The sequence below is a fragment of the Varroa destructor genome, unplaced genomic scaffold (assembly GCF_002443255.2).
Source record: "Varroa destructor unplaced genomic scaffold, Vdes_3.0 BEIS01000004.1, whole genome shotgun sequence".
NCBI classification, from domain to species: Eukaryota; Metazoa; Arthropoda; class Arachnida; order Mesostigmata; family Varroidae; genus Varroa; species Varroa destructor.
This window is the reverse complement of record NW_019211457.1, coordinates 30,234,176-30,261,151: the sequence shown is the minus strand read 5'-3', so window position 1 is coordinate 30,261,151 and position 26,976 is coordinate 30,234,176. Positions and strand designations below refer to the sequence as shown.

Below are 26,976 nucleotides of genomic sequence, written 5' to 3'. Positions count from 1 at the left end.
CTTTACTGGTTACACGTTGCGTAGGTTACAATGCCTTTCGATTCATGCCCCTAAAAAGGGCGTGAGTTGGCTTTGTTCCACCGCAGCGCCGACCGACGACCATCTTTCTGGATTAAGCCCTAAAAGGCTTAGGTCCACTATAACAGGCTTCTGCTAAAATCGACTCGAGTCAATAACGGCATCAATAACAACAGAGGCGACAAAACTCTAGGTAATAATAGTACTGATTATGTCGAGAAAACTGCTATTATCAATCATGAACATGGCGACGCTCGTAACTTACGTCGATCACATGAGCGGCGCGTGTCATAGTGTAGCTATTATTTACGTATTATTATAGGTTATGGGTAGCAGTGTGCGCTCGAGTTTCGTGAGCAATCTGCATTTTGACCCAGATGTATAGCCTTTTGATGACCTCGCCATAGTTGTCCTGCAGAAGGAGGCCCGGCATGCTTGCACTAAGACTGGCATTTTTCCTAGTGATTCTGGTGGCTATGGCAAAAGAATCGGAACCGGTAAAACTAAGACAATCGACAAATATGACGAGTGCAACAAACACAGTCAAATCGCCAACGGAAGAGGAAAAAATAGCTGTACGTGATGTAGTGTTTGCTAACCTCAATAGGGGACCGTCGTTTTCACTACAAATGGAACACTGCGATTGGCAGGATCTTCGCCATCTCGAACGTGTGCGGTTGTCTATACAGACTAAACAGAATAGGCAGAGAGGCACATGCGACAGACGCAACCTCATTGTGCCGTGCCATATAGCGCATAAAGAAAAATCCCCACTTGATTTTTGGACTCACTTCTATAAAGCTTATAGCAGATTCTGCGGGCCACAATATTTTTCAATGTTCGACTTAACCGAAGGCTGTGAGATGAATCTCGCTGATTGGAACTCGAACGTCCCGCCATTCAGCTATTTTTGCTACAATTGGCCGAACCAGACGTTTTCGCTTTACGTCGACTCGGATTTTCATGGCGCTTACAAGGTTTGGACTCCAATGAAATTTAACTTGGACGATCTTCGAAGTGGACATATACAGCTGCCTTCGATGATCTGGTATAACAAGGATATTCATGACGGATCGATGCGGTTAACGCTTCATCAGGTCAGCGATGAAATTTACCAGTTCGCTATGATCCCACTTTATTCAACGAATTACAGCCTGCCGAACGCACCAGTTCACGAACAATATTCGGCAGGCAGTACACTATACCTCGAGAGTTACTTTCCACATATGATACCCGTGTTAACGACGAATGGTATGGCCGTGTTCCATAATCCGCGACTAGCACAAAGTCATCTTATCATGTTAAAGCCATTCTCAAATGAAATTTGGTTGTATACGATCATGGTGTGCGTGATTATTGCAGTTGTAGTGACCCTGACGGTTGAACGACCTCGGACCATATCTTATATGCGCTATTTTAGCGACAATGTACTACTAATTTTTTGCCATATATTTACTAATCTGCACATAGCCGAACCGGGTGACTTTCGATTCCGCGCTGCTGCTTTCGTTACGACATTGTGGACAGTGCTCAGTATTATTTTACTGACAGGTTATCGAAGTAGCCTCGCATCGCATCTGCAGAAGCCGCTTCGTGAAGCAAAAGTGCGAAATTTTACTGGAGACGAATTCAAGAACGACATCGTGTTTCTGGCACCGCGTTTTCCCGAAGTTTTGCGCCACCTACGTAAAGGCAAAGCTTACACGGGAAGTGCAATCGCTATTGAATTTTTGGTTTCCGTCTGGGGTCTCGGTGCAGATACGTACCAGATTCCTTTTCGGTATGAGTCGCAGATGCTGCAGTGTATTGGAGAGACGCACTTTTTCGCTTGCAGATGCACCCAAAAACAGGTGCGCTGGCTGTTTGAAATGTGCACCATGTATTATTCGGTAAAGAGTAGCATGAGACAGTATAGCAAAGACAGCATGAGAAACGTTAACTACGCGTCGTTGGCCCGCGACGAGGATGCCGGCCTAATGGCGGTAAATTTTGAAATTTCAGTGTCATTTTTTGAGGCCTGGGGCATAGGCCTATTGATATCTATTGCAGTGTTTGCAAAAGAACTCATTTTAGATGCTGGGAACGGTATGTAAGGAGAACGACCATTGTGTAGTCGCGGTTACAGAATTGCAGGAGAAAGTATTACAAAAATGCAATTATTACGAAAGACAATACACAAAATGTGACGGTTTTGAACAATATTCCTTATTATAGAGTTATGTTCCGCTTAAAGGTCACTACACAGCAATCTTCAGGTACATGCCTACGAAGAATGTGCTCTCAAAAGTCATTAGTACGTATGTTTTTAAACATGCATGATTTTAATGAAAGCTTTACCTAAGTTTTCATTAAAACCATACGCCCAAACATCAAGTCACACAGAGTCACGAGAAATATGCGTGGTTTCCTTTAATGTCCGAATATGGAAAATAGGTATTAATCAAAATAGTGTCAAATTAACCTGTTTAACGCTTTGCAAATCTCCATATAGGAACATCCTGCATCTAGAAAGGTCAAATCCGGAACTGCACTATAGCGCACTGGCATAGCGGACAAACATTGATTTTGTTCATTTTTTCAACTTAACGTTTCTAGGGTAGAATTTCAATTGTAGAACCTTAATTTGGGCTTAAGTTCCACCATCCGAATATAGCGAGTTTTAGAGGAAACAGCTTTCGACTGACATAAAATTTTTAGCCGACAGCAAAAGAATGATCGAAAGAGGAAAGCAATTTAACAAAGACATGGATATTTTCAAACCTCAACTAATGTACGGATCTAACAGACCATTGACAGCTAACATGGCCTCAGTTACCTCCCTTCCTGATTGTACCCTTCCCAATATTCACGCCGAAGGAAAGGGCAATAACTGAGATCAGGGGATTTCCGATTTTAGAACTCCAAGTAATTTCTCCCTTGTGTGTCTTCGCATCGACGCTGGTGTCAGCGTTGTGTCAAAAAGCTTTCAGAAGTAAGAGGAGGGCCAGGCTAAATTAAAACCATAGACAATTAGGCGTTACTCCGCTTTATGTTACATATTTTAGCTTTTTGAAATCTCTGGAATAAATGGAGAACAATTATGTAAGAAAAATTATTAAGGAGTAAAATTTTAAAATAAAAGCCATACAAATTGTTTAATAATTAACTCGAATAATACAAAGCATATATTTTATTAAAATAGGTTACTATATCGTTTAGCATCTATAATACTACACAATAGGTGGTTATATGGGTTTTTTGGGGTTTTCGTCAAGTAACTGCCAACGGCAAAGGTTTCCATTGCATTTGACCACAAACGATTGTTGATAATTGAACCATGAATGAATGATTTCCATATGTTTAGGCTAATCGAAATCAAGCAGCTTCGAACTCTACAAGGTAGTACCTTATATGCTCTAGCTTGGTCTAACTTTTAAGTAACCAGAGAATCAATAACACAACTTAAGGTAATTGGGAACTGGTAGAGGTATAACGAGCTATCTTACATGCAAATTGATTTGTATGGGGCTGCATCTGTCTTTAGAACATTATTTTGAAGCACCTACAATAATCCAATGTAACATACCTGTTTGCTGCCCCCGACTGTTGTATAAGTAGCTACTAGTCGCGTAAAGATCATCTGTAGGTATTTTTGCCATTTTGTACTGTAATTGCGAAAAGTTATGCTGAACATAACGGACGTGTCGATTGTACCGAGAATACAACATGGCTTTCCTAACACAAATAAAATAAAAAAGCTATAGATGCCAAGTGAGTTCGGGTCCTTTCATATTCTTTCCTAACACATTGTTGCGTCCATTTTGTGTGAGTATAAAAAGCTGGATGCCTTCATCGCTTTCATGGTCCAAACAATAAAACCTAAATAGCATTGAGTGTTTGCATTCTATGGTACAACACAGGCTCGAGCATCTCTCTCTATATATAAAGGAAGTTTCTAGTTCAGTGAGCCTATATGCTACGAGTATGGATGAATTTTCCACATTGTGTCAAGGTAGTGTCTGCTGGCGTGACGTCTTCCGATGTTTGGATCAGTTTAGGTCCTTATAAGACTAAATCAAAGCAAATACATACACTTCCAAGAAGATGCTATTTATCTGAAATGTCGAATACAAGATTCTGTTGAAAAGGCTATTGAACAAATAAATAGCTATCTGCTAGAGTGAGGAAAAAAGACACATGGATCTAAACAATACGGATTTAAGCTCTGGTAAGTTTATTCAGTAATTTAGTCATCTTCATTATAACTCGAGGAATAATAAAAACGAATAGGACTCTCGTAGGGACCAAAGGAAGTGAGCTATTCCAGTGTGCGTAAAGAGTCCTTTATGCATAAAGAAGACATTATAATAATGTCGAATAATATGAACATAATTTCAAGAACTAATCGTGATAATAGTTCTTCCACATGTTTATTTGTTATCTTTTTTATTTGTTGCTCTTTTACTATCGGGAATTACGAAAGACAGGATATATTTTGATTTATAAAATAAAAAAATCAAGTTCTACACATAACAAGGAAGAGCACGGGTTCAGCGATTTATCACAGAAGCCTACAAAGAACATGCTGTCCTGAATGGGCATCATACAGCATAACAGGAAACACAAGAAGAAAGAAAGTTAACGTTTCGTGTTTAGTCGCTAAGGTAAGACTTCACGAAATATTGGGTCTTTTTTTTGGGAGTTTTTTTAGCTTAATTGGTTTTTTCTTTTTACGACACTTGTGCCATTCTAATCTATGATCTATAGTTTTTCTAGCGACATCATAATCCCACTGCTGCAGAACTTTTGTGTTTTGAGGGCAAAAAAATGGTGACATGTGATTTTCTAATTACTCCAGTGGAACTAAATTAACACCATTAACGAAGTTCCGCAAAGACCGAAACAGCTATAGTTTGATGGTACAAGACCCGGGCTATATTACGGTTTTATTGAAATTTCTTATGCAGGTCCCGTAACGTTTTCCCGGTGTTTGAGGGTGTATGCGGTCTGGTATCGTCGTAATAAAAGACAACGCCTTTTCTGTTCACTAATCCGGTCGATTGTTGACAGAAAAGGTTCGAACGAATCGTTTCACCAGGCGGCAACAGCGTATTAGGCACAATCCCTTTTCAACGCCATCAAACACATAGTGTCATCTCCGTTAGCGTCCATCTGGGTTTTCCTAAAAATTATGCAACTTCTGCTCGTCTTGACCGTGACCTTGTTCGCACATCATTGCCGTATGTGATCCGTTTTCCATCACCCGTGGCCAACTGCTTCGTAAATAACTCGACCTTGTCGCGTTCCGGTAGACTTTTACCGGACAGAAACAGTGTAGCAAACCGTTAAATAAATCATCAATTTCTATAGAATTTATTCAAGCAACAAGTTTCTTTTTGTAGCTAGCTTTTTTCAAATTGTTTTCGCGGTGTATGTTTAGATACTTGGGGATATCATAGGTATTCACGTGTCAATCTTGCTAGAAAGAAACTATTCCGTAACTAGTTAACCATTGCGAGGAGCGTCTTTCATGTTGAAATTTCCAAAAGAAAAGCAATCGAACTATCTTTAGGCTTCTTTAGGTTACAGTAACCCATTTGGAGCAATAGTAGCACAAACGGCTTTTTTTCCGGATCCGGGCAGCATTCGTGCCTTTATCGTAGTAAAATTAAAAGATAAAGTCTAACAAATTTCCTTAGAAAGTCTATACAAAAAGATGTTAACAACAACAATAATGTCAGCACATCTATTACTCCCTTAAAGCTGTCTAAAGTTTTAAATTATACCAATGCCTCGAAATCATCTGACTTGAAAAAACCGTCAATACGTTTTGGACTATCCAGTATAATATGATACAGTAGAATCAGGTGCCACCCGGGTTAGAGACAGAGTGCATAGTTATCAATCGTATCTAACGATCGTACTATTCGTTAGACTGACCATAAAGGCCAGACGAAGGCTTCATAGATAAATTACATTAGGATCGTTGCATCCTTGTAAAATCTTCATTATTTTTTTATTTCATTGAATAAAAAAGAGAAGGGTAGACACAGCACAAATATTGCCTATAATGTCAGGACAAATCGGGCTCAGTTCTAGTCGTACTAGATGGGCATTTGGCCAAATAAGTGTAGGAAACACCTCTAAGGTACGTCTACTTTGCTTAATATGTGATACTTGCAAAATGAGAACAGCCTATATGAGAAGCTTAATTTTTTCCCTGGAAAATCCTGCTCTGAACGCGGCTATTCTACAAAAGGCAGAAAACACAGGCTAATCTAGGACAAAGTTCTAGCAACGGTCTCTCGTGATATATAGGTAAAAAGTTATAGAGTCTGCACACGTTATCTGCTATATCTTCTATCAACGTACCAGTGGCAAGTACCATGAAACCACCTAGGTATTTTAGAACATTACTAAACGTAAAGGTTCCAACGTGACATAATTCCATGTAGTACCTAAGCGGCGAACAGCGTCAGCCAACAATTTACTTTCGAATAGCTCGTAAAGCACTGCGGTCTTCACAGTATTTCTCAGTATAGATGACGATGCTTTACAAGGCAAATCAATTCTGAAGGTCATTTACGGCGTGAGACAGCCCACTTGAGGCATCGCTGTAGGGCCCTCCCCTCGCGTGCTACCCACTGCTTGCTAAACTGTGGTCAAGTTAATGGAAGCCATACATAGAGTGTCGACGACTTTAACTTAAGAGTGGCTGTAAAGGTCGAGGCTATGTGCCCGTGCAACTGGTAGATAGACCTAATATATTCTTAGTTTTGAATTACATAAATATAGTATTATATATATATATATATATATATATATATATATAGATGGCGTGCTAATATAACCACAGTCTTATTACTTAATAGAACTACTATAAATTTTATTGAGCTCAAATATTTATTACTAACATCATTTACATCCTATTATTGAACTCTCGTTGTCACTTGAATTAATACGCTCTTGGAAGCACCAGCAGTTACCAGCTAACGAGAGCGGACTTAAGATATAGCGCCGTAGTCTATACATTTGTATTGTGAGGAAGCTGAATCAAAATGGAATTTATATTTTTCCACTGCTAAGAATAAATACGAGTTCCAAAGCAATTTGCAGCTAGTTGCCCATTGAATGATTTTGAACGTAGAAAGTTCTGTAATAATGACGCTATATTTACGACCTCATAAGGCTATTCAGTAATACGCTCTAGTTCACTGTTATTGTGGGTAAAAGTTTCGGCTCATTGGCCGTTATCCGGGGGGCACTTTTTCATAATTCCCGACTTTTGGATACTTGTTGACTCCACAGCTAGAAAAGCCGTCACCGTATGCATGCACCCGGCCTTTCGACTGGATGGTACACGGCTATGGCTAGAAATCATGTAAAACAGAATACCAGTTAGAAGTATCAATCGACCACCGCACAGAAACCGAGTTTACCAGCGCGAGCTGAGTCCGAACGTTACTTAAAATTAGCAGACGATGATGTTACGCTCATAATAAACAGCGAAAACACCACTGTGTAACGGATGGATTGAACAGTGCCGGCAACGCTTGAGAAGATAAAACGAGCGATTGAGCCATGCGTTGTCCGCGATATCAACTTATCTGGCATACCGGCCAACAATAAGAAGGCTCAACAGATTCACGAACGGTACTTTTTCTGGCTACTTAAAGTGCGTGTTGTCTGTTCAAACATTGTGAGATTTAAACGTGTGAAGACGACATCAGCTCCATTAGTAAGTGTCAAGGGTACCTGAAGGTAAGTTCAGGATCTTATTTTGAAGCAAGCTAATAAATTTAATTCGCAGTCAGGTTTAAACTTGTATGGGGCATTACAATACTCTTATAATAGCGATATAAAAAAAAAGTCAACGAATGATCTGTGCGATATACCTGTAAAGATAATAATAATAATAAAAGAAAGCTATGATGGAAGGCGCGATCTCCGATTGCACGCTGCTCGATACTAGATAATAGATTTTATAGTAACTCTTCAACATTCAAATATACTAATCTACAATTATAATTACTATTTAAAATGCTATTATTATCATAATGATAGACTTAATGCATTCTAGTAAACCTTAGATATGATGTTTTTAATGTGCTTTCTCACATGATCATTGTGCGATCACTGTAGGCCGGAGTACCTCATCAGTCAGCATGTCGCTCACGAGAAAGGTGTTCAATACGGACAAAGCCCCCGAGCCGATTGGCCCATATAGGTGTGCACAAAAGATTTCTTTTATCGAGGCAGCTATTAATTGTCAATGTATGATTTGCTTTGTCTATTTATAATAGGTAAATAAGAACAGTACAGAAGATACCATGCCAATAAACTCCTAACACATGAATTATTCTTCTCAATATATTATTTCACATATGACGCGTTCTCCGTACGTTATGATCTCGTTGCAGTCATGCCATTAAGTCGGGTAATATGGTTTATACGTCTGGGCAAGTGGGATCCCACCCTGATACACGGGCGCTTGTCGATGGAGGCATCACGCCGGAAACCCGCCAGGCGTTGAAAAACCTCAAAAGAATTCTGGAGCACGCCGGGTCTAGCATGGCTGAAGGTAACCGTTCTAACTAAAATCAGAATCTCGATCTAATTAATCTAATCGATCTAACTAATCGATCACAGATAACAACAATCACTGTTTTATTGTAGACGCCTGATATTCGTATATAGATCTCGCTATGGCAACATCAGTAAAATTAATATATTGCAGTTGTCAAGTGTACAATATTCATTGCCGACATGAAGGAGTTCGTTGACATGAACCGCGTTTACGCCGAATGTGAGTACGCCTTATTCCATTGACGCTGAGCTGGGGAAAATATTTTATTAATGTAAATTTAAATAAGTAATTGTTTGCTACTTTTGTTTTGGCTCTATTAAATGCGACGACACTCTGGTTTCCTTCTTATAAAGAGAAAGAATCGTTGATAGAATTTGGACGCAGTAAACACCCAACCACTTTTTCATTCAATTCTTAATTAAATCTCTTAGCGAGATTAATATTTCCGATTCAAGTTTAAGGACAGACTGGTGAATATTGGGTTTTTTTTTTTCTTAAAATATTCAGTTACTGTCTATTTCAGTTTTTCCATCGGACCCTCCGGCCCGTTCCTGTGTTCAGGTTGCTCGTTTACCCATGGTACGCCAGTATTTCTGTGTTAATAGAAAATTGAATATTTGCTAGAAAACTATCTATTGATTCTACTGCGTTATGTTTGTTAGTTCGCTTCTCCTCCATTGTTGTTGTTGTTGTTGTTGTTTGTCCAGTGTTGTCGTGTTCGATGGTAGCGCCATCGAACGACTGGCTGCATTGCCCTGCAAATGCATTATCAAGTGCGGCATTGGGCTGTAAAAGCACGAATTCACAAAACCTAAACAATTAAATCCTTTCGCCACTTTTTAATTTTAATGGCAATTTGTTTAATCAAATTCTGGGCTAATTTCTGCATCTGCAAGCGTGTTTTTCAAAGCAAACAATAGAGCAAAAAATTCTCCTGTCAATGTTACTGATTTTATATGAACTGTAGCGTGTTTCGTATTTTACGGTGATTTATTTTCAGGATAATTAAATAATTGTTTACTTTTTAAATCACTACTACTTACAGGATGCCCGGGTAGAAATTGAGGCCATTGCGATAGCGAGAGACGATGTGAGGCTTTGACGCGCTTGATGTACAAAATAGAAATGGTCATATTTTTGCCAATACTACAGTAGCAAATAATTACGAAGCTTTTTGCTCAACGCATACGAATACCGCTTCTTCATTTGGCTGGATTTGTGTAGCGAAACAAAAATCGTCGATAGTTCAGGGGGCTTGATAGTGATCCCATGTGTAGTACTAATGCAAGCGTAACGCCTGCCCTAAAAACAGAATAGCTAATCTCTCACAAATGACACAACGTTAGCGTTTTGAAAAACTACATTGACAAGCCGGATTCAGTACTGATTTTGCTGGGGTTAAAGGGGGTTGTCGATTGCTCGTATCTAGTTACGGAATTGATTTCGTTAGATTCCAATGAATATTCCTCCTGTGTAACTTAAGTTAAGCACAAGAACAACAGCATACCTTTTGTGGAAAACGTTGAGCTGAAAAGTAACTAACAGCGTAAAGAAACTGGTTAATCGTGGCTGTGTCACACACAAATAAGTTAAAGTATCGTTGTTTGTTATAACAATTGAACCGATACACTAAAAGAGGAAGGAAGCTTTTGAAGCAAGAGTAAGCTTGGGTTTTGACATTTCAAAGTTAGAATTTTTGCTTAGTTAGTAACTTTTGCTAAGTATATAATATGCAAATATCTCGTATAATACAAAACTGAAGCAAGAAAACTGCATATCACAAAATTCAGTGTAAATGAATATCCACGGGGTTTATTTCACATCTAGGTAAAACAAATGCAGTCGCAGAAGGCACGTCCATCGTATAGCATTTATATATTTTTTCTTTTGTTTTGCATGCACTGTGTATTGCTAGAGCCAGGCTATATAGACGGACCAGTAAACAATAGAAAGGTAAAACTCGCCCTCCAGGCGTGAAGTATAGATCCCAGCTCTCATAGACGTAACAATTTTATAACTTTCATAGACTATTAAAAGCCAACTTAGAACGAAAAAAAAAAAAACAGATTAATTAAAAATCACAACTCTCCAGTGATTTTTGTTTGAAGAGGAGTAACGGTTGGTGGCTCATTGTGGCGATCATCGATTGACATGACTACACCGAGATGCTGCAAGTGCTCTGGAATCAGGAAGCGCACGATACTGGATTCTACGAATTGAGGTTCAAAAGTCCAGCTGTTAGGACGGATTGGAATAACACGATCATTGTACATAGTATTGACAGTGGCGTTGTTCCGGCAATTGTAATTAGATCATTTTCGCTGCCATGTACGCCCTATTACCTGTCTTCCATATCCAACAATTTCGAAATTATGCCTAGAGCTGAGCTTGGATAGCCTTTACGGCGCCGAATGCCTAAAATGCTAATTGCGACGGGCATCCTAAACTTCTTCTTTCAAACAGTATTTTTTTTTTTGATAGAGTGTTTCCGGCGAACACCACGTGCTCAGCTGGGTAATCTACGCGATTGCTGCACCGGCACAACGACAAAATCTTTTCTAGCTATGTAATTTGCTTCAGGGATACTCGATATTGTATGATTATTAGGAGCAATTATAGTCTATAATTTCCTCTTCTCAGGTCACCTTAAGTATCGGTAACTAAAATGAAAGTTCTGCCCTTTGGTAGTATCTACCTTATTGCATACATCTATAAATGTCGTTGTGTCATATGAACTAGGGGCAGGTGCGATCTTGCGTTTTGAACCAAGCTGAAAGCTTTGAAAACCAGTGTCTCCGTTTAAGCCTTAGTAATTATAGTAACGATCGTTTGTTCAGCACATCTTAACAATTTGTAAATTTCGCTCACAGTATTGATCATAAGAATACATCATAGCGGCTAGGAATAATCGTGATGCCTTTGAAGATAAGAAAAAAAAATTAGCTTTCTATTAAGACATATTAGTGATTTTAGTTTTCAGTTTGGTATTATTGCTAAGCTTTGCTTCAGATCTCTTATCTGTTACCCCTATACTTTTCGTTCATACATTAATACAACAGTATAAGGGAATCTGTCTCTTTCAATAACGCTTCCATTGTTCACAGCCACAGCAAGCCAACTAAGATTAATGAGACTTGAGTTTTCGTGGATAGTTTCATTACGGCAGCACGTATATATATTCTTTAACTGAACACATTTATTACCAATTAAATTTAATATTGCAAAAACGACGAAAATCAAATTGTATACAAGCCTTAAATGTACGTGAATACCGGTGTTGAAAAAAAAAAAAGGATTTATCCCGTACAAATGATATATGCACTTATTACGGGCATGTTATTAGAAGGCGATTAAATGCTTCTAGTTAATTGTCTTAGTTTATTTCAAACAAATGAGGTTCAAATTTTTCGTAGAGAAGCGCTCCGCGCAACATTGGAAATTTTCCGATAATCACAATTGGATTATTCTTAGTTTTACCGTAGGGTGCATTGGATATGTTATAAAAACGGAGCTGAACTATCTCCATATGGTTCAAACGTAAGCGCGAGACCAGATGCTATTAAAAGTATTCAATTTCAAAATAAAAGTTCTAGCTTTTTTTGACGAAAACTTACTTGCCTTCAAAATGTCCTCTTCTAACGAGAAATCACCCTGAAACTAATACGATATATGAAAATTGTCCGAAGCTGTTTGTTAGTGACTAGTCGATTACGGATATCACATCCGTGGGCGTCGTATGTTATCAGTATTACGTCGAGCAGTGTGTGCCCGGTGGTTTTTACTATATATATATATATATATCTACTATTCGGGCATCACGCTGGCCTATAAACTGTCTGATTAGGGAGGCGTATTTTTGTTAAAGCAAGTACATGCAAGGTCTGGAGCCAAACACTAAGAGTGTGAAGTCTGGGCTTTTTTGAGGATTATTATAAGAGAAAGAACATCTTTTCGTTGCCTTCTCAGCCGTAATAAAATGTCATAGAGTTGTCATTGTATGAACATGAATTACACATACGATTTCCAAAAGCAAATCTTCACCTGGAATTAGTTTCTCCACGTATTGATATTTATCATTCCGTTAAGCTACATTATGCTATGAAATCGTTGTGATGTATCTATTTTGCAAGGTGTTACGCTGCAAGTAGAAACGAATATGACAGACGTTGAATTGTGTCCAAAAACTTCTCGAAAAAACAATTTACGTTTAGAAAACAATAAACCGAGTACTAGCTTTCCGTACCGTTGCCAGCAATTAATAGCGCTGTACTGGACTAGTAATAATTCGATACAGACGCTCATTTAGAAAGAAGCATTTCGACTCGTAACGTAATTTCGAATTGACCCTAGAATTAATTCGAAACGAACAGGCTAATTTTTAGAACGTAACTAGAGCGAATTTTCAATTTACTTACATATAATAATCATTTCTGGCAATTTTTAAAAGGTCATGTATTTTGTTATTTGGGTGTTTATGTTTTTTTAACTATTTCATTACATTTATTGTATGATAGACGTCTTCGGTGGGGCTCGAACCGGCTTCCCAGCTGGCCAATACTGAATGTATATGAACATCATAATTACCTAGGTTCAACGAAATTCGGACAAATAAGGACCATTAAATTATTTTTAGACCTATTACTATTGAAATATTGCAAAGCCATAATTTAAGTGAGGCAAAACGTCTTTGTCCGCATGATAGTGCCAGTGGCAACGTGTTTATGTACTAACGTTCAAATGCGCAAAGTAGATATACTTTTCTTTCACAGATCTAGGCACATTTTGCTTTGTCCTCAAGCAGTGCTTAACGGTTACCACACCGAATGTAAAACCTGAAAGGTTAAGCAAAGCGAAATTTTTTGGTATAAAAATTTTCCATCGTCAATAGATTGCATGATACCCTATGGATTAGTTTCCGTCCGAATGCAGTTGAGACGATCAGGTGACCTACTCTAAAGTATATTTTACTCCCATCATATCCTCTATAACGTTAACGTGTTTAGCATCGTACGTTCTATCTCAGTTGAGCTGTTGACTGCAGCTAAATTAGAAAAGATACAAGGCTTATTTAGGACTTAGTAGAGGATTCTGGTAATCCAGAAGTGCAACTAATCACAACTGTCATATTCTATTGGTAGTGGTATAACTGAGGAAGTACCGGAGGCTGTGACCGTATCCCAACGTAAAAAGAACAATTGACAACAACAAATTCATATTTAAATTCGGTTATCAAGTATAAGCAGGCCTTTAATTTTCGTAATGTTCATCATGATCTAGTTCCGCTTAGTTGGCGGTACAACTGATGCTGTAACGTGCTTACCAAACGATTGATTGAAATATTATGCATTTTGTACATAATGTTTATAGATATACGAGATAATCTGTTAGGGTTTTTCACATTTCGGGAACGCTTGTTTAGGTTCGGCGTTTTAATAACGCCTTTCGTCTGGATGAACCAAAGCCGGAGCTGTTTCGGAGAACAGAGAGAGGAGGTGTTTCTAAGGTTAGCTAGCTAGGGTGATTTACTGGAGTGATTGCATTCTCTTATATCTACTTATCTGAGAAGAGAGAACGTGGCAAAGAGCAAATAGCCTACCATCTGCAGCCGGTTTAAGAAAGACTTTGTAGGATGTTACTTTTGAAGGAAATCACAAATCGAATATTGGGAGCTTGCCTAATTCTCGAAAACTCTATTTTAACTCGTTGGTCTAAAAGCATGTGCTCCTCCTATTTTAGAACAACTGGAAGAGACGATAACTGTCTCAATGCGGTAGCGAATCATGGTCGTAGGCTCTACATCTAATTACCAATGCATCGAGCAAAGTTTATACATGGATCATTTTGGTATCCCCAACGTAACTACAGAGCTGAACGTTAATTTCTAGTTAGCGCAACACAATGAAAGCTAAATATCTTCATTGGCTTAGATAAAGCACCTATACGAAATAAACGGACTTTCCGGAATAATTTACCAATGAATAGTAATGTATCATTGAAACAATTAGTCGCTATGAATGTGGTATTCATTTAAGCTTCTAAAGGGATTAAAAACGCATCGATGAGTAGAAAAGGAAACCGCATGACATTTTGACTTCCCTACGTCCACTAGGGCTTATATAAGCTCATTCCCGCTACCAATCCCCGATAGAATGCTCTGAATCCCGTACTAAGCATCGGCTTAGAGCAGGCTGAAAGACTTAAAAAAGTACCTTAAAAGATATAAATACCTTTAGCAAGTACTCACATAATCTTGTGTTTTCCGTGACAGAGGCAGTATGTACTCATACGAAATGGTCTCGTAGATTGTACTAATGGCAACGATTAACGATTTAAAAGTTGTTATACGTTATTTTTGGCACCAGCTCTAAGTTGCTTTTCTTCTAGCAATCTATGATAAGACAAACGTGTTCCATTCGATAACTGTACCTGTTATTAATAGAAGCAAAAGTAAAAAAGAAAGTAAAAAAACTCGTAAGCTTAGTGACTCGATCAGGCGTAAAAGGTCCAAAGGTTGTACCTTAGGTTTTTACAGTTTTAGGTTCAAAATCTGTTAAATAAAAAAAAACAAAAATCAAACAATATTTCCACGAGGATGCTAACGGCATACAGTAATTTTTCAACGTCCATATAAAATTCTTCATTTTCTTTTTTATTTCGACCTTTCAAACTACCGACAAAAAATCACTAGACCAGCGATTCGCATAATTTTAAGCGACGATTTTACTCGGTAAAAAAAATGTTTGAGATTAGAGATCATCCGTTTTGACTGAAAGTCCTGTTTTGTCCGCTGACGGAAATAGTGAAATTGCTTAAATTCAACCATAAAGAGATATTGATCAATTAATATATAGTTTCAAATTCTAACGGTGCCTTACGCTAAAGCAGGGGCATTTGCTAGACTACAGTATCAGCTATGGCTCTCGCTCAGTGTACGGTTCACTCCAGACTGCAAGGTATGGTAAATTTAGCAGTCGGAGAAAACGACGCTTGGCAAATAATAGATACTTCAAAAATATTTTTCAGTGAACATATTTTTTGAGGCATGAGTATTAAACTGTCTGTTACGATAATATTGCTTCTCGACAAAACTTTCAACAATTGATTCTCGCGTCTTATATTTATAGTCTACAGGTATAAGGTAGAAATAAATAAGCGTCGATAACGAGGTGGTACAAGCGGACCCGAAAATATTTAGCTTTTTATTAGCCGACACAGTCATAACTTAAAATTATAAAATATAACACAAAAACACAATATTGTCTTTGATGTGAATATTATGAAATAAAACATTGCCAAAGGAATTAGAACATTATATTCAGTTTCGGGAAGCAGAGTCGACGACAGTATCGGTATGTGATGCCTAGCAATGCAATCAATAAGCAGTCTTCATAGGCCATAGGCAAAAAACTTTGTTCACTGACTAGTAAAGGCAACTATATTTATAATCATGAAAGGGCTTGCCAACGACTTAGTTTCTGCTAGGCTAAGCCTAGCAAGAAACGGGTCCTTCACAATGTTTGTAACGTTTGCAGTCCAGATGAGCCTCTGAAAGAAGGCTAAAAAAAAGCTAAACATGGCCCGAATTCAGAAATTTCCTATGTAGCAAAATTAGGATCTTTCATTTTACAGCAACTCGTAGGTATTCCCCTTTTCGTTATAGCCTACCTGTTCATGCGCAAGGATCGGAGCTTTGCGACCCACAAATATGGCCATTTGAGAACCAGAAAGGTCCAGACGAAGAGGTGTAGATTGAATTCAACGGTTGCATGCAAAGGCTGTTTTAATTCATTGTCTTTTAGGTTAGAAGTTACCGTATGCACTCTCGCATTACAAGTTAGATGAGATGTCGCCTATTTAAAAGCGATCCAAAGCACCGGAAAATTAGAGTAGAGGAACATTAAACTGGCATCTAGCACGACCTAACTAACAACTCAATGACGTGTAATGTTCCGCGTAGAAGAACAAACGTGATCTAGCGTCGTAGTAATATCTTCAATTGAAAGTCGCAGTCTTTAATTTTAAGCCTTTTCAGTATAGTCCAGTTATGCAAAAAATACAGTCTAGATGTTGCCAACGTATTGCGTGAAAAAATTAGATGCAAAAATTGGTTGATGACTTGCTGAGGTACCAAAATCACCTGGCAGACATGAAGGCTTCTACTTCAACAATGAAAACAAATAAAAAGACTGTTCATTCGATGTTTGACCTGACTAAACTCAGCGAATCAACTTCTCCGTACATGCTGAACTTATGTTCGTGGCGTGGCCCTCATGTATCGAAAACTTACAAAGTCACATGAAATACTGGGTTTGTTCGGAAAGTGGCACTATTATGGTGGCGACTAATTATATTAAAATTATGATAATTACTACCAATAGTACGTTAGATTTTGCGTTCTACTACTTGACCACTTTTATCTATAAGCTAACAAATAATAAGTGCTCCTTTTATTGATTTATTAAAAACGATTCCGATGGGATAGTGACTGCAAGGAAAGTTCATATTGAATGTTAATTATGCACGCCTTTGCTGTTGAAGAGATCTTATGCACAATGGCGAAGATACGATACCAAAGAGTCTAAATGAAAAAAAAAAACGTTCAAATAAAAGGAAGTAAATTATTCATTATCTCAATAGTTTTTCCCAGCCATAACGAGAATACAGTTCATAAATCCGCCTTAACTACGTCTCGAATTTGGAACTGCCAAACTGAGATCCGAACAGAAATTAAAATCTGCAAATTTGTTCATACGTCGATCGATTCACTAATTTCATTGCAATTCTTGCTTCTATTTTTGTTTAAAACACTGAATCTGTATAGTACACGTTGAAGTTGAATAAACTTCGAAAAAAATATATCACGAAATTTCCTGCATATATAAGAGGGTGCACACATTTAATAAACATACTACGTGCACTGAAAGTCGTACATACACTTTGCATGTAACCTTAATCCGTTCCGTGTCTTTTCAAACTGATTTGCAAAGGTATCGAGTTGCAAAGGGGCACGTGCATCGATGCCCATCAATATAAAAATGCTGCTAAGAACTATCATAGACATCAGGCAGCGGTACTGCACCAGCTACGCCCCGGAGGTAAATCTACCAATAATCTGAAATTACTTAAGTTCTCTTGTTATTAATGCCACTACTTATTAATCTGTTTGATTCACACTTAACCATAGCATGACACTCGTACAGCCAAACTGGCCATTCTGGACATTCAACATTGAAAATATGCTATAAACATTTTTGAAATATCGATGGAGCGACATAACGTCGTAGGAACATAGAGAAAGTGACTAAAAGCGTAGAAAGTATTAATAGTATATGCGTAAAGTAAAATTACTTTGAAAAACAAGAAATCATTGCCATTATTCGTTTAGGTACCACAGCGAGTTATGCCAACCAGCATCGTTTCATCCATTTATCGTCTGCTGGTGCATTCACGTGTACATACACATACACACATGGTAAGATTGCGGGAGATACCAATACGTCACTCTTTCATTGACGCTGTGAGCCCTTGAAGGTATTTTATTTGGAGGCTGTAGTTATCGATTGTCGAATCGATGTGATGGTACATACCAACGAAGGTATAGCAGCACGTAAATGTGGTAATCCCGTGCTAATCTGATCGATTAAGGTCACACTGATTGGGCCAGAGTTTGGGCTGGTTTCTTCCGGCTGGAGTCGGGCCGAGCAGGCGGAACTGCGTCGTTTGCCTTGTGAACTTCGGTTGGCCTTATTCAGAAAAGGTTAAGTTATCGATAAGGCCATCGAGTAATTCGTTCGTTATAGGAACTTGGGAAACATTTAACATTTAGTAAAATCGCGGCCAGTTCTAACAGCGCATCTTCAAATGACCTAAAGCAATCTCCGGGGCGCACAAGCATAAATCGTGCATCCGTTTTAATGACAACTGTAATTAAAAACCCACTTATTAATTTTCATTTCACTGTGTTCTGTCGTATTCCGCACGGCCCCATGGCTGCTGCGAGGTGCTTTGTTCCACACGGCCAGTTATCACGGCTTTTGTGGAAGACGCCGGAGCCGTTCGTGCGATCGGATCACCGTATACTCTTCTTTTCATGACACATTAAAACCGCGTTTGACTTATACATCAGTTGGATTGGCTATTTGCTTGCCGCATTCGTTAATGATCGTCGATGATTTACGTCTAGCAGAAACCTTTATAGAGATTTGAATTGTAACGCTTACATGACCGGCAGCCAGGATCGTGCACACAATACAAGCACCGTGAAAGGACTCATTTATTATTGTTTGTTTTCAAGTACGAATAGCTTTTGGATATGATTTCTATGATACAGTGTACGTACAGAGAAAAGGTGCTTCACAATGGACATACCTCTTGCGACGACCTAAATAAATGTATAGTTCCTTTAAGTGATAAAGAAGCACTTGATATCAATGTAGCTTCGCTTTTTATTTAAATGTTCCTCTAGCGTACTTGATGTAACATGTATGTACGTGTATATATATATACATATATAATGATACATACTGCACAATCTACGTGTATACATAAGAAATCAATAATAGCCATCACTATCGCATTGATCTAATACTAATATATATTCGACTATAAACTTTTATCTGATAGTACAAATAATAACAAATAACACAAACGTTCTATTCGAGTAACATTAGCAAACCACAAGACGACAGTCAATAAAGAACGATTTAAAATACTAACTAATAGTACATTGACGCAATGATCCAATTGTACTTATCGTATTAATGGTAATTGTAACAGCCATAGCTATGGCACCCGTACTCACACAAAATCGATATAATGTCATTCAGTACACACTATTCTAAGATTCGATTACAGGTTATAGCTAGGTTTCTATTTGTAAACGTACATTAACCTAAGAGAGGTAGATTAAATTGTGTGATACGTATTCGCTGGTCTAGAAAACGCTTAGGATAGAATATGAGTAAACAAAAATTGAAAATTATGTTATTCCACGTTTTTTTTTTCGATTGCCCAACGCCGACTGGTTAGTGACGGATCGTTCTGTAAAAGAACGCCTATAAAACATTATCTTTTACGCTATCTAGTTTAATCTGCACACTCCGCACGATATTCACACAGATACCACATATACACCCCGAAAGTAAAGCAAATAAAATCAGCCCTATATTTGGAACATTGGTCGCGTTAAGTGTCCTCTAGTCCGTGGGGCTAAATTAACTTGTTAGCTTTTTTTTTTTGCAAGTATGACACATCTCAGTCAAAAAAATTCAATACGTTAAACGTTCCCAATGATACTTGGACATCTAAAAAAAAAAATCAAAGTATTCGATGTTCTTGCGACGACGACTGACACTATCGCAACAAATCATCATAGAACAATTTTACGTATTAATTAGCACGTAAAAGGCAGATGCATCCATCTAAATGAGCAACATATAACAGCCTCGTTAACGAACAAATCTGCCCGATAGACTCCCGCGCGAATAAGTCAGTTTTTGAGTACGCACTACAGGTATGTATTTGAAAAGGTTTTTCCATTACAGGTCATTTCTGTATGTCCAGACCCCCAATTGTACTGTGAAAGATTAATTTCAGGGGGTCTCGCGTCCATGATCCTGTCGAATAGTGTCTAACATTTTCCAAGGCTTACATGTAGCTATTTGACATATCATAGCATAGACACACATACACGATACATATATATATATATATATATATATAAATATATACGTGCGTGCACGTGTATGCTGAAATTGAAAATCCATGGTAGGATAGTATCATAGTATGGAGATTATGTGTGTCAATTTGTTATTATTGTTTTGAAATAATGTTAGCCTTTATGAAAATGGGCCCGATTGCAGTTTTTGAAGAACTTCGTGTGACTATCGATATGCATGTAAGATTATCCTATGTTGTATGGTAGGAGCGATAGTAATGTCGTCTTCGGCGTCACTCGACCGTCAGTCAGGTAGAATTGGTAAAGCAGTTGATTTAGTCAACAGTGAGGTAGATAGCAAAGCTGGCCAGTTAACGACTTTGATTGTTGCAACAACAGGCGGTAGTGGCGATTTTCGTAAGATTTTACTTCTTCCGAGATTCTATTTACCCAGAGATGTTACGTGTCAGTGATTCAGTCTGAATGGTGCCGTTTTTGATTTTCATCTTCGCTGACGAGTATTGTAGCCTCATCATCATTACTGGCCCATTTCTGAACCTCGGCGGTGCCCCAGAAGAAGAATACGATCGCTCCGGTTAGTGAGACCGCGGCTGTGATGAAGAACACCGTATTCCACGCTTCGAACGTCTCGTTATTCTGTAATACCATTCCAAGGTAGAGTAGTGAAGGCTAGTTAACTGACACTATCAATTCGTTCCGTTAGATTGTTACAAAACGCTATTCGATTAACAAATTGAAATCTACGAACCCAAAATAATAAAGTAATCCAAACTTTCCGTTTGGAAGTCCGCTTTCCCTTAACGGATTGTGACGTTCGATACGAAAGTAAAAGGTCAACATTTGAAATGTAACCCAAATCATGTAGAAGTCAGTCAATTTACTTAGCTAATATGACTTTTAACAAGTTGTAGCATCGGTAATAAAATGTATAATTTTATTTAAGCAATTTACAAACGAGTGCAATCAAAACAATTTAAGGATCGTCATTTACAACAAGCGCTATTGAAAGAGTGAAGAGAACGGATATATCGGCAGAGCGCAAATATAGGTATTTGTTATTGTCAAGCAAGATTTGTGAAACGAACCACACATTCAAAGGGTACCACAGTTTTGGCTGCGTAGCGTTGCCATCATTTATAGGTACCTGATATAGCTATCAATTCAGCTTTTACTCTAAATGAGATTTTGCATGGTCATTAAAATCTAGTCAAAGTGTGAATTTATTGAATATATAAGTTCTAGATCTACGAGATGCGCATAATGCCAGAAAGGCGTTTGAGTCTACGTCAGTTTTACATCCCAGGTGTATCATGCTGGCCTGAAGACCTTGTAGTATGACTATGACCTAACCATGTGATTGGTTTTCTAGCCGATAATTATATGCTAATTACGAATATTTATTACATCTTTAAATAGCAACTAGGTAATCAATCGAAGAACATATATGCATGCGAGTTCGTGATCTATCTAAGAGTCACAGGTTAAATGGTGTCATCCATGATATGCTTAGATATGAGCCAAGATCTCAGACAAAATTCTCGCTTGGAAGATGAACTATACAAATCAGATGTGACTATTATGTATGTTAAAGATCTTTCAAGCGTTCAACAGATGGTAATTACGAAAATGATATACACTGCAACAAGTGGAATTAGCTCGGGTAACTGGCGCCTGAAAGTAGCGGCTCGCTTATTTAGTGTACAATGCGATCTGGTCTTTACCTTAAGTTCATAAAAATATCTCTACATACTCAAACTTATCAGCCAAAACTTCGGTAATTTTAAGCTTGTAGTGTATGTCATGATATCTCGACGTGACTCACGGGGTTTTCGACCTGACAATGCTGTTATTCAATGAAAAAAAGAAGATGTCACGCTCGATTACAGTGATTGAGCGAAGACTCATTTGCTTGCCCGCATAGAATTTGAGAACCTTACGCATAAGAAAGTTTTCGCGCACTGAAAATGCTATTATAATTACCAAAAAAAAACCGGTAAACTTTAAGGACGCTGCAAAATCAACTATTAGGGGTTCTGTTTACAACTCCTACCCCGCCGCTATTATTCACGGCGCTGTCTTAACTGTACATCTAATGACCGAATATTTGCTTGTTCTTAACAGCTAGAACCTTAAAGGGGCAACAAGCCCGTAACGGAAACAGGCGGTGCCGACATGTTCCTAATAAATGTTTTAACGAACTTGACATAAATGCGTTTAGTATATTACACCTAGATAAAAACGAAGCTTAAAAGTAAATCTTTCAAGCTATACGATCGGTACAATGCTCTCAGAATTGTGGCAGGCAAAAAGAGGCCTAGCTGATATCGACAAAAGCTCACGACTAATTGAGAGAAGGATCTCAGATCAATTGAACGTAACGTTGGCGACGAAACTATAGGGAGTTGCAGTCACGAAAGCCTGTCGTGGGGCACCTTAGCGTCGGGCGTTTCGTTAGCGTAACCTTTAAACTGTTTGGAGGACAACGCGGATACAAAACACATGCGTTTTGGCCAGATCGTTCATCATAAAGCCACCCGTTTGGGCTCGTATGTCTTGTTTTCAAAAACCCTTTTGAAAAAAGTTAGTCGATTTGTATTCATATTTATGCAACATATCTTACGGAGGTTATTTCAGTGCGACACTAGTGAGATTCAGAATACTGCCAGAAATAGTATTGGGGAACGCTTTTGCTAACTCTTTAAATGTCTAGCTGGACTATATATAGCAATTTATTGTACTAATTGCAGTTCTTAAACAGAAAAATGCTCGATACTGCGAAGTATTTGGGTGTGTCCTTCTAACGAATCGTAGCTGGTGGTGCTTCGAATTGAATATAGGCCGTGCGCATTATAGCAACGGTGTGTATATTGCAAATGACAAAAACATACGCGCGGACGATAGGGACCTGACTCTTCTTACGAATAGTTACAGTGCGGGAAAAAAGCATGCCGTACTCATCATTCGGAAGCTCCCGTCTTTTGTGATGACTTTATATCATTTATCGTGCCCCACAGTTGTTTCCTATAGTAGTAAGGAACGCATGTTGTTGTTGAGCTCGATAAGAATTTGTTGGGGCAGCTATATGTAATGGGTAATCATCTCTCAGACGGTCTTAATTGCAAAACTAGATCAATAAACCACATTTCAAACATAACATTTGATGTCCCAAGAATTACTGGAATCTTAACGTATTATTGCTAGCAGTGACCGTATTTCTGTAGGTGATATATGGTGATAAAAAAACGAGCAGGTAACCTGCTGCCGATTACAGCGGAAGCCTGTACTATGGAAACTGCATTATTATAAGAAAAATGTCACTCGATGTTCTGCTACGTATAATATATTCGCTCTTTATAAATAATTACATTGGAAAAAAGCTGGTTTGCATTTTGGCGTCGCTCTCCACCCGTTTATAGCAAACACTCAACCAGCTAGAGTAATATCGCAGACAAATCTACAAAGATATATTCTCGGCAATTTGTCGAACCAGCTCTCAAAATAGCAAGCTCTTGCTGCAATTTTTAAGTCTTAGATTGTCACACAAAACGAACAGTATTTAAAGAGATCATATCTGTCCGTAAAAATTGCATGCAAACCCTTGCTTCTAATAGTCGTTATTCTGGTCGCACTTTGGATATCTTCGTTGAGAAACGCTTGTATTTTGATGCCGAGGCTATCAAAAAGTCTTCACCACCGCGCGAGTTACTATTGTTCCAGTTTGTAATACTGCTACGATCGTTACGTAGGGGTATGGTAGCATCGGAAAACAAGGTTCACCAATGCAATATATTGCTACTTGGCTCCTATATTATGTTAGGCAAATCTTCTTTTTCTTTCTATTCCTATGCTCAATGCCTAACTGATAGAATCGTTGGTAAGCTCAGAAAATACTGAGATTTTACGCGATAATAAACGTATTGGTGTTTCAATGAAATGGAAATTACTCTTCTGTTTTCCTACCTTTGTGAGGCTTCCGACAAGTAGCGGGCCGATGATTCCGGCGATGTTTGCCACGGTGTTTGCAAAACCCTGGATGGCGCCGGCCTGCGCTGGCCCAATGTCAATAGGCACAGCAATATTACCGCCTGCCGTCAGGCCATTCACCGCCGAATTGAGAATTAGAAGAGCGACGACAAGTTTATAGTTACAGTGACAAAACGGGATAAGAAAAATGGTTAAGGCACCGAGGAACTGCGCGGAACATTCATACCATTTACGAACGGTAGTGATTCTTGACGGATTTCGTGAAATCAGTAGGTCGGCCGTCCAACTCGAAATCAATGCAACGATCGCGTCACTCGTATACGCAGCTGAGTTGATCCAGCTATTTTTTTCTATCGGGTACAGGAAGATATAATGAAGATAGTTTGGAATCTCTGTCAAAAAAATGTAGAAAATGAAGCTGTTTGTTAGCTTGCAGAATGATATGATCCAGACGGCTCGTGAAGTTAACAAGCTCATCCAGGGAATCTTACGCCGACTTTGGCTATCAAAGCTGAGCACACCACGCGTATTAATAATATATGATTTCTCTTCGTCGGACATCCAGCGGCATTTTTCAGGTGTACTTGTAGCTAGCAGATACCACAGCAAGCTCCAGATTACCCCCAACGAGCCGAATACATAAAAAACGCTGGCCCATTTCCAGGATGAGTTTGAGAGGAGAGCCGATACGGGTATCGCGACGACAGTTCCGATTATTGTTCCTAGGTTTGCTATACCTGCCATCCAACTCCGTTCTGCTACGGGGGACCAACGAGCACACAAAGCGTACAGGCTTGGATATGTCACACCTTCACAGACGCCTTCGAGAACTCGTAGAGCGATAAAGGCAATAACGTGGATATGAACAGCTGCCTCGGATAGAAGCGTGAGCACTGAAGTTAAGAAGATCCCATAGCCGAATACCCACTTCACCGAAAACATATCAGCCATGTATCCACCGGGGATCTGGGTTATGATATAGCCGACGAAAAACGCATTCAGTATATAACCTTGTATTGCTTCGTTCCACACGTAGGGACCGTCTTCCTGATGTATTTTACTCGAATTAAAGAGTTTACATTCGTCGGACACATTATTGATGTTAACTGGGGCAATAGCCGACCGGTTTACCATGGATATGATGGTGATGCTCAAATTTACTCGCATCGCGTACACAAGAAACATGGCATAAAATACAAGGAACTGCATTACATATCGATACTTAAACCAGTTCTTCGTATCGGTCACCGTCACCTTTCGGACGACTATTTCGTCTACCTCAATCGAGTCCATGGCCTTGGTCAGCGGGTCTGGTCTGTCACATTCGGTACTCATTTGTGCTGTAGTAGTTGTATCAAGGTTTTTATATATCGGGACGACGCGATTCGGACTTCGTTAATCGTCTGCGTCTTCTTTAAGCTGCTGTGTGATTGCGTGTAGTCAGGCCAGTTTAACGCGGGGAACTGCGTCTTTTTCTTTTTTTTGCAGGTTTCCTACGACGACTCGCGCATGAATCCGTCTGTAGGCTAGGAGCCGAGCGACTTTAGTCAGGGAGTTTCTAATGATTTTACCAGGCATTTAAGCCTAACCACTGGTACAATCGACTATCGCCGATTACAACCACAAACCACCCAGATCTGTGGGTCCCTGTCACCGAAACGATGATGAAGTTGCTGGCCGTAGCATAGGTTCGGTAAATGTAATGCTGGTGCTAAGAAAAGCTGTGCAATTTCCTCGGTTTGGCATCGGCTTTGCTAGATCTGACGCTCAACTGATGGCGTATTTTCCTGTGAGAACTTTTAAAAAATCGGTACGTATCACCTTAGCTGGAACACAATACGCCTAATATGTGGCATGTCTTTGCTAATCGTTCACAGTACTTGTGCCTTTGCGTAGCTCTCGCTTGCACAGTACCACAAATCTACTGACGCGTGTATATTGCTGGTTCGCTTCTGTTCTGAAATGCACTGGCTCACCTCTTTCTCCACAGGCCACTATAGAATCACGGAATACAGCGTTAGCAGCGCGCCGCGAGTGGCCCAAGCGCATTCACAAAGTACAGTTGTCGAAGGCCCCCCTCCCCCCCCCGAATGAGGCCGTCGGGTTTTTACTCCGTTGCTAATTGACTTTTGCTCTCCAAATATCTCCTCTGCCACATGGAGAAGATCCTCGCACACAAGGTTGGATTTATAGTGTAGCTCTCGGTTGAACTGAATACGGCGATGACAACGGGTCAGCATAACTTGTCAAAACGAGCTAGCACTCATCGGCACGATAACGATATAGAGAATGTTCGTGGACAATATATTTAACAACTTTGCTTTTAGAATGTTGGGTACGTTTCCGCTATATTACAGTTAGTCAACAAAAACAATAAATAAGGACATTTCAATAGTCCTCCCATGAGACGCACTTCAACTGATTCGCACAACAGCTGATTGGCGTAGCTTCATCTAGGGTACCGTTCCACTGTGGACCAATGAACGACACCACCTATATGTAGCAAGATAGAGCTGTTCTTACTCTTTGAAATAACTGTTAATACAGTTGGTGTTTGGTACTGGCCCTCGGCTTGGGATGGTAATTCGCCATTTGGTTATTGGTTCGGCAGACACGTTCATTACACAGCGGCCAACGGACAACTACACAATGAGACAATTACAATCGTGGCTTTCACCACTTGACGCTGCAAACGTCGCTAGCTTGACGCTGACTTAACAACTAAATAAAC

General features: G+C 39.1%; 2 protein-coding genes across 5 annotated transcripts; one reads left to right on the top strand and one right to left on the bottom strand.

The window, feature by feature from the left end:
• The first annotated feature begins 7,338 nt into the window (after nt 1-7,338).
• UK114 (reactive intermediate imine deaminase A homolog UK114) lies at nt 7,339-9,772 on the top strand. 4 transcript variants are annotated; one of them, XM_022804403.2, is made up of 6 exons: nt 7,341-7,758; nt 8,140-8,224; nt 8,418-8,578; nt 8,735-8,803; nt 9,092-9,163; nt 9,630-9,772. In XM_022804403.2, exons 2-6 carry the CDS (start codon nt 8,163-8,165, stop codon nt 9,647-9,649), a joined length of 384 nt encoding a protein of 127 aa, XP_022660138.1. In that variant the 5' UTR covers nt 7,341-7,758; nt 8,140-8,162; the 3' UTR covers nt 9,650-9,772. The 4 variants fall into 4 exon arrangements, with proteins under 4 accessions (XP_086843761.1, XP_022660138.1, XP_022660137.1 ...); XM_022804402.2 differs by having other exon boundaries at nt 7,371-7,735; nt 9,108-9,163; XM_022804401.2 differs by having other exon boundaries at nt 7,405-7,758; nt 9,108-9,163.
• Nucleotides 9,773-19,011: 9,239 nt separating this feature from the next.
• LOC111249140 (sialin-like) lies at nt 19,012-26,962 on the bottom strand. Its single transcript, XM_022802590.2, has 2 exons — nt 24,222-26,962; nt 19,012-20,897 (listed from the first exon to the last, which is right to left on the bottom strand). The coding sequence occupies exons 1-2, from the start codon at nt 25,578-25,580 to the stop codon at nt 20,715-20,717; spliced, it is 1,542 nt and encodes a 513-aa protein (XP_022658325.1). The 5' UTR covers nt 25,581-26,962; the 3' UTR covers nt 19,012-20,714.
• Between the last annotated feature and the right edge of the window lie 14 nt (nt 26,963-26,976).

Coding starts and splice junctions, on each gene's coding strand:
- UK114 (XM_022804402.2), top strand. CDS start 8,163: ATGTCGCTCACGAGAAAGGTGTTCAATACGGACAAAGCCCCCGAGCCG. Junction 8,579..8,734: donor CGGGTCTAGCATGGCTGAAG/GTAACCGTTCTA, acceptor AATATATTGCAG/TTGTCAAGTGTACAATATTC. Junction 8,804..9,107: donor GAACCGCGTTTACGCCGAAT/GTGAGTACGCCT, acceptor TGTCTATTTCAG/TTTTTCCATCGGACCCTCCG.
- LOC111249140 (XM_022802590.2), bottom strand. CDS start 25,580: ATGAGTACCGAATGTGACAGACCAGACCCGCTGACCAAGGCCATGGAC. Junction 20,898..24,221: donor TTGTCGGAAGCCTCACAAAG/GTAGGAAAACAG, acceptor ATGGTATTACAG/AATAACGAGACGTTCGAAGC.